Source organism: Nanorana parkeri, unplaced genomic scaffold (assembly GCF_000935625.1).
Source record: "Nanorana parkeri isolate BGI_ZX_2015 unplaced genomic scaffold, ASM93562v1 scaffold1736, whole genome shotgun sequence".
Classification (NCBI taxonomy): domain Eukaryota; kingdom Metazoa; phylum Chordata; class Amphibia; order Anura; family Dicroglossidae; genus Nanorana; species Nanorana parkeri.
Genome location: NW_017308004.1, coordinates 224,510 through 239,034, shown reverse-complemented (window position 1 = coordinate 239,034; position 14,525 = coordinate 224,510). Strand labels below are relative to the sequence as shown.

Sequence of the window (14,525 nt, the reverse complement as noted above, 5' to 3'; positions counted from 1 at the left end):
ACATTAAAGCACTGGATATAACAATGATTGCAATATATTTTTAAGTGAATGGAATATGGAAAATATTGACCAAATTAGTGTCAAAATCCACAAGAAAAAAACCTGCAAAACATAAAATAGAAAAAAAACAGGCCAAAATGAAACATGTATATCCCATAAATATCAACATTGATGTTAGATATCTCCATGCTATTAACATCTAAATAAAATATAACTGTATACAATCAGTCATGTACTGTATGTATATTGTGTATCTTGGGCATTCCAGAACGTGGAATTTGTAATACAACTTAAAACGCATACAGCTGCTGTTGACATAGCCCATTATATTTTCCTATACTGTCATACTGCTTCTTACAAACACGTACAGTATCACAAGGTTACACATTGCTTGTTTTCCTGCTAAATTCCTATGGTTGTTAGGAATATCATCTTGTGGAAATGTGCACCAGTTACTCCTATAGCATTGCCTTTTAGTGCTCAGGGTGGTACAGGTTATAGATATTTTATGTATTTATTACAGGTATTTATATAGCACCAACAATTTACACATTGCTTTACATGCTGCACATTCACATCAGTCCCTGCCCTCAAGGAGCTTACAATCTAAGGTCCCTATCTCACATACATACTACAGTTGAGCAAATATCATGTGGCATAAAACGATTCAACTGCTGCCATTTTAGTTTCCATTGTCGCTGCTTTCAGAAAATATTTAATCCCGGAGGGAAAATTAAATAAGCTTCAGGCCTAAAATGTATGTTTTAACAAAAAAAAGGGTTCTTGCAGCGAAAAGGTTAAATGCAGCAAGCATAAGTCAGATGTTGCCCATAACAAATAAAGTTTTAGCATTCATTTTATAAAATCATTTTAAGAATGAAAATGAAAACAGTTTCTGATTGGTAGTTCTGCGCTTCAACAATACTCTGCAGATGTTATTATATGTTCAGTATGAGCACTGCTACACTAAAGGAAGTTTTCAGATAATAATTTTCTACAGCTAAGGCATTGGCTCATATCCTTTCATTTATACAGTGCAAACACTGACAAATTCCCTTTCTTCTATTCAGTCATATGTTTTTTTTTATACAACAAGCCCTGATGATTGAATACATATGAATCATCATATGAAGGAAACAGTTGCATTTGATTAAATAAAAATATACATGCTACAACAGCCTTACCCTTTCTGTAGTTGTTGTTAGTTACAAATAACTATGCACAGCAAAAGCAACATTGGTTAGTAGAATCAAACCTCAATCTAAACTCCAGCTTTACCTTTATTTTCCCACACTTATAACCAGTCCTTTCCTATGTTCAAACAGAATACTCTCAATTCTCTGTAAACTTGCATCTCCACACTATAACCCATTGAAGCTGCAGCAGCTATCTTGAGCCCACCTTCATTTCCTGTCTGAATGATCTCCATCATTCATCAATCTCGTCTTCCCCTGATCCATACTCTTAACCCGCCCCTGCCATTAAAGCTATTAGCTTGCTCTGCCATCAGTCTTTTTGTTCCTGAGCTTTATGTGAAAAACACATCCCTTCAAATGTGCCTGCAACCTGTCAACCAATCAGCGGACTGAACAGCTAAAGTCTGCAGCACCCATTGGCCAGTAGGGGAAAAAAAACATTAAAAACATTTCTGGGGATGTGTTCTTTCATATAATTATTTTGAAAAATATCTGGGGTAGGAAGCTGTGGCGTTACAGGAGCCTGCCAGCCCTAACCATCAATCTCAGAGCAAAGAGCAGTATATAGATCTGGTGATGGCTGTACTGGGTCTCAATACAGATATTTCTTGAAAAACAAAATGATTTGATTGAAAAATATTGTATGTTGATTGGGGAAGAGGAAACAATGTAAGGTATTATATGCCTACATTACACTTCAACTTTAAACAGGATACATCTTTTAACTTTCATTACTCACGCTCAGTACTTGCATTAACAATAAAGGTTTTTTCAACTGAGAAAGAAGTCGGATTCTAGATACATTATATAGAATGATTCCATTTTTTACTCCACAACAGTGACTACAAATAAATGGTGTTTCTTTTCAAATTCATTATGTACAATTATTTAATTACCATTCATTTTAAAATAGTTACCAAAAAATCTAATTGAGTGCATCAAATGACATTAAAATATGATCCCCCCTCCCAAAAAATTATTTGCTATAGCATATGATACGTGAAGGAATAAACCCCAATAATGTAGTGACTAACACAATAAAAATAAAACATAATCTGGTCCATATTGCAGTGCTAATTCCTAAGTATTAGGGTACCATGTTGGAGTATCGTAGCAAATACTTTAAATCTATGTCAATAATTCCCACTAAAAGGCAGCCTGCTTATTTAGTAATATAGTATTCTGGAACTCCCCAAGCACAGACAAAGGCTTAACACAGCTGAGAACTAATGGAGTTCATGTATGCATTTAGAATGTGATGCAATCCTTTAGAAATCTGAAATAAGTAAACAATGCACTAATGCAAGTGCTAATACTATGTAAAAACTTTAAACAAAAATACTACTTTCAAGCTCAATGTAATTTGTAATGGTCTTGCTTCTCCGTCTACATAAACCCAATGGAATTTTATCTGGCACTGAGTCTACTGTGTGTGTCCAAATGAAAGCAAAAATGGAAAGTCCCTTCCTAGTGTGGCCCTTCCAAGTACTCACAAAAAGAGGCCCCATTCCAAAATCCCAAATTGTACATAAGTTGGTGAAGAACAGTGACACTTTGTGTAAACATACTGTAATACCACATTTTACCAGCAGGTGGCCCAGCAAGCAAAATCTAAAACAGCAGCTCTCTGCCACTGTTTGACAGTACAAAGGGAAATACACTGGAGCCAGAAAAATATACTCCGCAAGTATGTGTTTATGTGTGTAAACAAAACAAATATAAGATTTTGCCTCTGCAGCTCAGTGATGAAAAATAACAAACTGTTCCAGGCGTCTAATTGTGAATTTAACATATGGATGGCATCTGTGTTTTGGTAGTCATTGAACACAGCATAATTATGAAATCAGTGATATAAAGCATTCAAATGTGATTTCTTTTTCCTGTTGTTTGAAGTAATGAGCACATACTGTACATACCACTAACTGGCCTGCTTTATGAACAAGAATTTAAAAAAATGTGTGATTTAATAACAATGAAGTGTTTAATTAAGTGCCTTTATACTGCTAGTGCATTTATACTGGTGACCCAACTGGTTAATTACAAAAACTGAGATTTTAGTTTTGTGTGGTTACTGGAAAGTTGGATCATATACTTCTATTATCTCTTGGGGACCCCATTGGAAAGATAAACGGACAGGAACAAAGTTGGGAAGTATGGCAGGGAGATCTTATTGTTGGAGGATTCAAGACATATACAAATACTAGGGGCTGACACAGACTAGCTAGCTCAACCTATAACTAAAATATAATTTTACGATGGATTGACTATTTAATAAATTCCCCTCTCGGTTACTTAAAAGCAACAAACATGTCTCTAACCATTTCATAGATCTGTCAGTGTTTAACCTGAAAAACTGTTTTAAGTACAATTATAAACCTCTATGTATACCAAGAATCTGCTGCCACTTGGGGACACAGCATCCATCCACTCCTCCACAACAAATCCGACTCTACGGCCTTGCCAAGCAGAATTACTGCCACAGTCCAAAGAACATGGAGTCCATGTAGATGGTAAAGGAAACTTGGAAGTGTGAGGGCCCATTTACACCACATTCAGATCATTTCCAGACCAGATCGTTTACTGACCCAAAATGCATCCTATTGTATCCCTATTCTATTTGTGTTTTGCGCATATAGCGTTTACTCATAAGGTCTTATGAGTGAGCGCTATATCTGTGAAATGCGTCAAGGCAGTTCTGCCATTCTGCAATAAAACTTCCCAGTTTCCTTTACCATCTCTGTGGACTCCATTTTCTTTGGACTACAATAAATCTATTGATGATGTTTTGTTTAGTTTGTAGGGCTGCAAGGGTGGCAATTATAGACCAAAGAATGTCACTAACCTTAACCTAGCTAGGTGCCTGATTCTGTCACTATATTGTTTGATATTTACCATCTGCTATCATATGCTATTAATACCAGGAGATGACAGTACTCAGGAAGACTGCACACTAATGACTGACTGCGGTGTTATTTACCTCTCCCCATATCACATTCACACCTAAAAGATTTCATAGCTGTCTTCTGTGTAATATATTGCTTCATGATTTCCCTCTCTCCTGTCCTATAATTCCATGAGCACACTTTAATATTCACAACATACCACATCTGTTAGATCAAACCTACAAATTACTATTTCTTAGTTTCTTACTTCTCTTTTTGCTCTATTCTTCAGCCTTTGACCTTCATTCTTCTCCTTATTGTGTTTGGCTGCTTGGGCCCCTTTCACTGGAAACATGGGACCACACTGTACAAAGGCACCTTGGCGTTTCTGTGCGGCTTCTCTTGTATTTGCAAATGTGTTTTTAATCTAAATGAGAGATGTAGTTTATATTTGTTTTTTTTCAGCAGGCTAGCTGAATTTTGTTTGGGAATTTTTGCACTGTTTCACTGGAAACAGACTTTTTCCAGCCTCTTGCAACTTTATGTTCACAGTGCCCCTATGAGATGTTCTGGGGAATCATCCACTGTCTTAATTTCATATACAGTATTGTCAGTACGTGACACGTCTTGCACTTACCTGCCAGCACTTACCTGCCAGCAAATGTGGCTTTTTTTGTATTGCATGGAGTGGAAGAGGGTTAAAACCTCGGTCAGTTTTTATGGTCATCTGTGTCAGCCTTAGGGAGTTATACTGTTACATTACTGTGATGTCACTGGAATGGGAAGAGCAATCCTAATCTAATCCTTTCTCACACTGTCAAAAATCAAAAGTCCAAATCTGAGCTTGTGAGCTTGAGCTCAAAATAAATGTTGGTAGCCCCCTTTTCACAGATATACATAATATACTGCTTGTTTTATCTAGGGGTTTATTTGGAGACAAATACAGTACTGATCTTACACCTCAGTCCATTAGCAGCCTGCACACTAGTCTTCACCCCTCTCCACCAGAATGTGGGACCACTGGTCCTGCTTTGTAAGTGATGATGTTGGTGAGGTAGTGGCTATATAATTGCAGAAGAGGGGCGACTTCGGGAAACCAGCCACCTCGCATGGAGGGACCCTGCAGGATCATGGAATAAGGAAAGTACTATGCTCTGTTAAGGTCCCTCTCACTAAATGAGATATACATACAGTATATGCAATGTAGGGTGGGGAAACTACCAATATGATTTTTTCCTGCCCAGAGTTCCACTTTATTAAAATAGAAAAAAATCCTTTGGCTGGAGTTTGTTTGTTTCTTTTTATCAAGGGCCCTACATATTACAGAAAACTTCAAACATTCCCTTTATTTATTTAAATAATTTCCATGTTAATTAAAGAGCAGAGGACAGAGTGTTAAATATAGCAGAAGGAAACAAATAGAGAGCCATGATGTCCGAGTTCAAACAGTCACCTCTTTGGTACACATTGTGCATTAGCTGTGACAGATGAACTTCCGAGGATCTCAATTTGACCTCAGAACTATGTGCTAAAGTGAAAACCACTCGCCTCAAAGCTACCAACTCCTACAAAAAATCTGTATACTGCTCAAGGTGAGTGAATCATCACAGACTCCACTGCAAAAACCCTGGTTGCTGATCCAGCTTATTGCACCCCGGCAAATCAGTTGGTCACACTACAAACCATATGCAATGAAGTGGCACCTTCTTTATTGGCCATGCCCAATTTTGGACACACCCACAAGCCTTTGGTGGTTAACACAATCCTTCCAGTGTGTACCTCCTATTTAATTTCAAATGTTGGTAATTATGCATATAGGCCTAAGGTACCACAGCCACCAGTGACCACTTCTGCCCTGCATGTTCAGTTCTGCACCCCTTATGTTTGTCTTTAGGCTTACAGACCCTAATAGATGTTAATTCAGTGCCCCCAATTGCCTTCAAAGGTAACTTTAAAGACCTAAAGCTGGGCCAGACCTCTCTACTGGGGTGTGTGCTCACTGGAAGACCAGGACAGATCTGAAGAAAATTAGTGCACAACTATGTGGACAACTGTCTGAAGTCTGTAAAGATAGTACGAGATGTACTGTATGAAAGCCAAAAAGAAAGGGTTTAATCACTGCCAGGTTGCTAGTGTGCCAGCATTGCTACAGACAAGGTGTTGACATTCCTGGATGCCCATTGTTGATGCTTGCCTGCAGCCTCTTGTGTGTTGCTATACTACAAATTGTGTCTCTGCAGACATGCTTCATGTGTGATGGAACCCTACTGATTGTGTCTTTGAGGGTGTGATCCTATTGTGCCAGTATGCTACTGCTTGTGTCTCTGTAAATATATCTCCGGTTTATTTATTTATTTACTACTGGTATTTATATACCGCTGACAATTTATGCAGCACTTTACATAGTTGCACATTCACATCAGTCCCTACCCTCAAGGAGCTTACAAAAGTCCCTATCTCACATGCATACATAGAGGGCCAACTTAGAGAGGAGCCAATTAACCTACCAGCATGTCTTTGGCGTGTGGGAGGAAACCGGAGTACCCAGAGGAAACCCACGCAAGCACAGGGAGAACATGCGGCGTTTGTGTCAGTATAGTACTAATTGTTTCCATGGACATATTTCTGGCTGTATCGGTATGTGCGGTTCCAGTGTATGTGGACATATTTCAGACAGTATCAATAAAACACGTCACCTATGGTGGCATGTTTGTTTTGTCAGTACAGTACACATTGTCTTTACAGACATGTTTCTGGCAATGTCAGTATGATGTTGATTGTGTCTCTGCTGAGGTTTCTGCTTGTGTCATTCTTGTACAGTTTGTGTCTTTGTGGGCACTTTTCTGCTTGTGTCAATATGTCTGCAATTATATCTCTGGTGGTGTCAGTACAGTAATGATTGTGTCTCTGCAGACATGTTTCTGTTTGGGGCAGTACTATATTGACTCTGTTTCTGTGGAGGTTTCTGCTTGTTTTAGTACAGTACTTATGTTCTCTCTGTATGAGAATTAGCAGTTTATGGGTTTTACTTTTTGACTGGAATTGCTTTTAAAATACATTTATAGTTGAGTGCAGGACAGAGGAGCCTCTTAAAGAAGAAGGTACAGGTCTGTGAGAGCCAGAACTCTTGCTTGTTTCTAGGTGACCAAATACTTATTTTCCACCATAATTTGCAAATAAATTTGTTCCAAATCAGCCAATGTGATTTGTCTGGATTTGTTTTCTCATTTTGTCTCTCATAGTTGAGGTCTACCTATGATGCCAATTACAGGCCTCTCTCATCTTTTTAAGTGGCAGAACTTGCACAATTGGTGGCTGACTAAATACTTTTTTGCCCCACTGTATTTAGCTCTATGAATGAAGTTAGACACTTCCCGCAGCTTGTGCATTAATGGAAACAGAACAAGTACTGGTAACAATTTGTACATGTATATTTTTATGTATTTTAACATTATTATATGTAGTTTCCTAGAGCAAAACTATGCATGTCATTTTCCTGCAGGATTATTGCTGTACAATTATATGATTAGCATATCCTTTATGAAACACATACCAGCACAATTTTGAATGACATCATAAAAAATAATCACCTTTCATAAAACAAAAGTCTGCTTCAAAACTATTTTTAAAGCTGAGCTCCAGGAAGAAAAAATACCCTTGCAGGAATTACCCCCGCCCCCTCCCTCCCTGCCAGAGTTAACTGCTCATTAAAGCTACATTCACACTAGGTGCAATTCGATTAGCATTTATATGCGTTTGGAATAGTCTTCTAAATGCATATATATGCATCTAATGATTTCCATTGGATCTATTCACACTGCATTAAGATGCTTTTATTTGCAGTTTAGCTGTGTTTAGAAAAAATAGAAGTCAGGTGTGTCCATGAATCAATTGTAACTTCTAAACACACCAAAATGCATGTAAAGGTGATTTGATGCTAGGATTTGGTACCAAGTGCATCTAAATGCATATGCATGTAAATGGGCGTAAACACGCGTAATTTAACACATCTAGAAGCATGAACACAGTATCTAGCTTGACAGATTTTTCTCTGCATAAAGAGCACAAAAATGAAAGTGGCAAGTGAGAATGAAGCCTAAATCCAAGAGTAGAGGAACAAGCTGTAATATTCACCGTATTCCTTGCTCTGGCAACCTCTGGCCTCTCTTCTTCTCTCCGATGCACCAGGTTGTGAGTGGCTCTCATTGTTAAATGGTCCTGCATTGCATGTAATAACTTCATAGAGTGACCACCAGAGTGCCTTAGAGAAGAGGCTTTTGGGGGACTTTTCGCACAGCCTGGTGGATGCCTACCACAGCAGGGAATAAGGTAAGTATTACAGCTTATTCTTCTACCCCTAGACTTAGTGAGCATTTAATCCTTGCAGTATGACCAGATTATTTTATTGCTTTCCTTGAGGCAGAAGGGCACCTTATTCTGAGTTCAGTACCTGTTGCCCTAGCAAATTCAGGAGTGTCCACTTCCTCTATCATGTTGTTTGATAATACAATTTTTATCAGAATCTTAAAGCTGATATTTTAACAATTGAGTTTTTTCTTTCCAGGCATAGCTTGCAAAACAATATTATGCTTAGCCAACTCTCATTACATTGTAGGCTTTCCAGGTGCCATACTTAGCCAGCACACAAGCTATGTCTTGTACCATTCAGAGGGTTCTTTTAAACAAGGCTGTTTGAGACTCAAACACATCCCTCTGCAGATTTGCACTGGCCTTCACCCTTGGGTCTCATTTCAGGAGGCCTCACAGATCCTCCTAGTCCTAAGTATTTTTAGCTCTGTCCCAGAGCCTATAACCAGAGAGATATGTTTCCTTCTTCTGGTGGGCGTTCACTTATGCAGCTTTTTCACACCTCACCCAATGCCTCTCTTAAACCACCGCTCACTTCACTTCGCACCAACAAATTATTTTGAGATGGCCACTAAAGACTTTGGAAACTTCTGAATGCATTGGAACTTTATGCAGAAAATAGCAATACCTCGATCATCATATCAAGCATACAATTGACAATAAATTGTTCAGTTCTTTCAGCAATTTACAGCTTTAAGTCTAAGTAAAGGCAAAGGGTTAGGAACTTTGTCAATTTTTTTTGCAGTTTGTGTACCCACTGGGGAGAGTCACTCCTCTGTATGTGCTGGTGGCCACAGTCACTAGAACAGAGGGAAATAACCTCATAGGTGTTTATACCTTTCCCTATAAACAATTGTTGATAAATAGTTCTTGGGTGCCAATGTCTACAATTGGACCCTACCAAAAGGCTAAACAACAAAAGAGAATATTTTGTGCTTATAGACATGCATGTTGGCAGAATATATATATATATTTTCACTTTTGGTGAGAAAAAAAGATTTTTGATAAGTAGAGCATATGTACACACACAGACTCAATGAAAAGCAGACTCACACACTTACCAAGAACACATGGAGTCAGAGAACACACAGGCAGAATGCACACAGTCAGAGCACACTTGCATTCAAGTCAGGCATACAAGATAAGCACACATATAGTCAAAGCACACACAGACAAAGCACACAATCAAAGCACAAAAGCAGTTGGAGCAAAAAACAGAGAATATGCAGACAGGACATAGTTGAAAACACACAGACAGAGCATCACATTCAAATCACATTGCACAGTCACAATACACAGACAGACTGCAACCAGACACGGCAACAATGCCAAAGAATAGACAGCTTTAGTTAAAGTGCACACAACACACAGCTAAAGAACACAGTACACAGGGCATATACAGTAAGAGCACATATTTACTATACGAATGACACTATAGTAAGCATTACTAGAAGACCATAGTTGCTGTTTGCCAACATTTTTAGACTTCAGCCCACCCCCCTGCCTCCATTCTCGCCTAGACGAAAATGAAGTGTCCTGCTCCAACACGGACGCACAGCATCCAGAGGGCAGACCTAGCAAAGTGTCAAGGGCTGATTAGAAAAACCCAGAAGAGACAGCTGGCTCCCAGTGACATAGAAAGGGAAGATGCGGCGTGCGACCCAGCATGTGGCAGCTGAGCAGCAGATTGCAGCAGGACAGTGCTGGTGAGTAGATTTTATGAAGAAGACCCTGCAAAACAGGTAAGGGGGGATGAATAAAAGGACAGGGGAAGTGGAGTTTCTATTTAAAAACTGACAACGTAACATTGTAGCTGCTGTACTCATTTAGCCATCTATGACTCGTTAAAGCTGAAATCCTGAAACAAACTGTCTAAATATAACAGGCATGTGTATGTTTTACTTGATTTTTGGTGCGCTTTATGTATTTTTTCCAGATCTGTATAGCAATCCAGTGTGAAACTTCTCCTCCATGCAGGAGCTTCCTGTAATAATGACATCACTTCTGTTCTCTCTCCTTGTGCAGGGTGGCTAGTCTTGTTTCCGCCCCCTCCTGTAGTTTTCTGCAGGCAGCCTGTAATGGGTGGTCCTGCTGGGTCCCTCCCACAGCTCTCCCCTCTGCTCAGACTTTTTACAGCATAGTGAAGTGTGTTGCACACAAAGTGGATTAACATCCTTTGTGCTAATTGAGTAACATATTTATATGAAAAAGTTGTTCGTCCCTGTATACATTTTCTAATATATTGCTTCATAAATACCTGTTTTTAAACTTCTTCTATGCAGTACCATGAACACAAAACTCCATTCCTCCAGGTCATTCCTTTCTTTCTCTGCAGCTGCTGGGCGTGACTCTCTAACTCGCAACTCTCTCTCTCTCAATGCCTCAACAATGTCTAAGACCTATGGATGCTGGTGGGATGATATCATGGCTCCCTGATATTCAGAAGCCTCCACATTACTACCTACAGTATGACCACATTGAAAAAATGAAAGGGTAAAAAAAGCATTCAGAAAGCAATTTTTTTTAAAAGGTGGATCAGAGCAAAGGGGGAGAAACCTTTAACAGGAGTAATTGTGATTTCTTTGCTTCTACTTTAACATCCCCCTATTAACGGAGCTTCTATTTTACATCCCTGATGGACCTGTAGAAATTATTATTTGTGCCTGATTTTTCTTTGCTCCATATTTGTGAAGTCCATTTGATGCCTTTACATACAGCTGTGAGATGATGGCAGATGGAGTGATGTTATACTGTCACTTACAGTAAAAGAATTTCAATCCTGAGATTTACACAACCCTATCAGACAACACAGCCAGGGCAGTGACTTCACTTTGCTCTCCTTAAGTTACAGTGTCAGTAAACCAAAAATATAAGAATGCCATTTATTGTTTCTACATATGTGCGCAGAATACTTACTAGTTTACTATGGTAGTTCAGCAACATGATGTACAGCAACCTGTACATTCTAGTAGTCTGCCCTCCCAGCCCATCTCTATCTGTAGATTGCCAGCAGCTTCTTTAGGGATTATCGCTGTCAATACATTGCGGAACGAATTGACAGATTACTGGATGGGGTTGGGCACGACCCCGTTGTCATGGTGCACATCGGCACCAATGACAAAATAGGAGGAAACTGGAGTGTCCTAAAAAGGGAGTTCAGAGACCTAGGTGTTAGGATAACTGGGTATTTGCTATAAGCCTCCGAATATAGGGGAAGCAAATCTACACTCCCAAATAGGTGTTTATACCTTTCCCTACTATATCTCATACTATCTCAATGAACTCCTACAGTGGGCCTTGTTTGCTCTCTTTCTACTCGAAAGGAGATCCTTACTCTTCAGCTATTTGTGCCTAATGATATTCACACCTCAGAAACAGGCCTTCTTTCACATGATTGAGGAAAAAAACAGGTTGGGGAAAACATTTCCGCCATTCAGAGAACAGAACCTCTGTTACCATTCCACAATGAGAAAGTAGGGTCAATTTCACTAACCCTGTTACACCTTCTTACAGGTTGATATTGCTGACCACATTTACAAAAAATACTACTTGCTTAGCTTTTTTTGACTTCAATACTGTATTTTCCCAGGCAAATATTAATATTACAAAGGAGATTCAGAACTCCTGATCTGTATACTTGTCTCAGGTATGTACCTCAGATAGTATTAAGGCCACTGCATGTGCATATTATACAGGCAAATAGCAATTTCAGATAGAGAAGTCAGTAGTATCTGTCGCCACATCCTCTCAGTGCAGGTTTCATTTAAATGTCAAGTTTCAAAATATACCATTTATTCAGTCAGGATCAGTGTAAAAAACAGAACTAAAGTCTGCAAGAATTACGTCCCCTCCATCAATGCTTTGTCTGCAAGACCTCATTTCAGAGCTTACATCTTCGCCCTGCCTTTTTTGTGCTTGGCAACTTTGGCCATCTTAATTGGCTGGCTCCGGATGATGTAACTCCCGCGCATGCGCACAGAAGTTGATACATCATGGCACCAAGGCATATAGCTATGAATGAACTACTGTGCACAGCTCAGGGTAAGTTTAGGAGGAGTGGAGTTAGAAGACAGAAAAGTCTCTTCTGTAATAAAAGTCTGGCAGCCAGAAATGTTTTCCCATTATGGCTATAGTTCCACTTTAACTCTCCTCCTCTGCAGCGATATGTTTGCCACTAATTAACAGGTGTAGTACAATTAGTACCTAACTAATATGATTTAAATGGAAATGCACAGATACTAGAGCAAATTGAAGAATTTCTAAATCAGACACATTACTGGGCAAAACAAAACCTATTTACCCCAAGTGTCTAGAATTAGCGTTGTCTGGTATATGTAGTGTTAAGTATGATCTAGGCTGGTGGCTTGTAGGGATGACTATACATTATACAATTAGTTCGTTTACAGCTATCTAATCCCTATAAAGGGGTGTTTAATTGCTACTGTGTTTATGGGGATTTGGCACATCATTTTCAAATTAATGCTCAAATATTATTCCCACATGATGAGAAGATGTGCCATACGGGAGAAAACTTTAATTATGTTAAAAACTCAAGGGAACATAAAAAAAGAGATAAATAAGATTAAGGGGGGCAGACATAATAACTAAAGCAGCCAGAGAATATGAACCTGCTAGAGCTCGGAGTGTAATATCCAGGGATACCAGTATCCCTAAGAATGAGATGAGGCATGGACCTATATGGGTTGGACTTGATGGACGTATGTCTTTATTCAACCCCAAATACTATGTAACTATGTAACTATGTAATACAGCAGGGGTGTACAGAGAGGCGGAGTCTCCGGAGTGGGCCAACTTTCATTTTAAAACTCCGCCACCAGCCCTCAGAGGTGGAAGAGAAGAGCTGACCAAGTGGTCACATGTTGAGCAATAAAATGGGGTAATTTTTTTTTTCCACTTAAGGGACAAGCGTAACCAATAGGTAATCCCGGGAGGGTACAGGACCAGTATGCTTGCAGTGCGAACCATGGACATACACAATAGAGGTCCTGCTGTTAGTCATCAGAATCCAAGATTGCGGCTTGGAAGAGCCCTGAGAAGAACAGGTTGCATGGAAGAATGTGCTGGACTTCATGGGCTGGTAAGTATGTGTAGTTTTAGATGCTGACTTTTCATGTTCTCCTAGCATGTCAAAGTTCGTCTTTAAAGAACAGGCAGATTTTGCTAGTCAAACATATGAGTACATATATTACATTTTATTAACAATAAAAAAACCTTGAAAAAATCCATAATATGTAATTTTTGTTCTGGTAATTGTGATAATATCACATGCACATTAAAGTCACATAAATAAATGAAAATACATACATTTGAAAATGTATGTGAGCATCAGTTTAGGTTCTAACTTTCCCCTAACGACTAGAAAAAGAAAAAAGAAAACAAACACACCAGACTTGAGCAGCAGGCATGGAGCAAGAGAGGAAATTGTAAAGCACATATGGAGTGGAGAAAGATCCCTGATGTTTTTTATTTGATATTCCCCAAAGATTTATATTACCCCCATGCACGTTTGACTGCATGGCTAAATCCACCCACCACATGAGCCATTAAGGAAAGCTTGTGTAACTGCCTTACCTCCAGTGCCTCCACCCCCAAAATGACTGCTATTACGTAACATCATATTGTACAGAATACTACCACTGAGCAATACAGCAGCTCCCTTCTGATTCACCTGGCTTTCTCATAGCATTTATTAAGGGGCTTCCTCCTCAGTCCTAACAGAGTCACACTCTGCTTTGCTTTAGAGCACATCACCACTACAAAAGGCAGCAACTGCAGTATTTCAGAGCTCTTCACTGTTAACTTCAGGAAGATCATGATGCCACTACAGATAATAATTTGTGCAATTTTATGTCTGTCTTCTGCTCTGACTATTGCTGTAGATGTTCAAGAGCTGGATAATCAGATACTGGTGACTGGAGAAGGCAAGTACTTAATTTGAGAAAATGTTAAACTATTAGAAACTTTTTGTTTCTTATGGTATTAGTTATTGTTCTTCAAACTGTTTTGCATGAATGCTTCTTTTTTGCTCTCTCTCTATACATAATTATATATATATATA

General features: G+C 39.0%; 2 protein-coding genes across 2 annotated transcripts in view; one reads left to right on the top strand and one right to left on the bottom strand.

The window, feature by feature from the left end:
- The window catches only part of LOC108799478 (ventricular zone-expressed PH domain-containing protein homolog 1-like), a 116,481-nt gene that overhangs the window by 64,422 nt on the left and 37,534 nt on the right, over positions 1 to 14,525 (bottom strand). The window lies entirely within an intron of this gene.
- Positions 14,126 to 14,525, top strand: part of PTX3 (pentraxin 3) — a 17,337-nt gene continuing 16,937 nt past the window's right edge. The window contains exon 1 of the mRNA XM_018571340.1: positions 14,126 to 14,388. Coding sequence (XP_018426842.1) covers positions 14,280 to 14,388 — 109 coding nt within the window. The 5' untranslated portion in view covers positions 14,126 to 14,279. The remainder of the gene's footprint in view (positions 14,389 to 14,525) is intronic.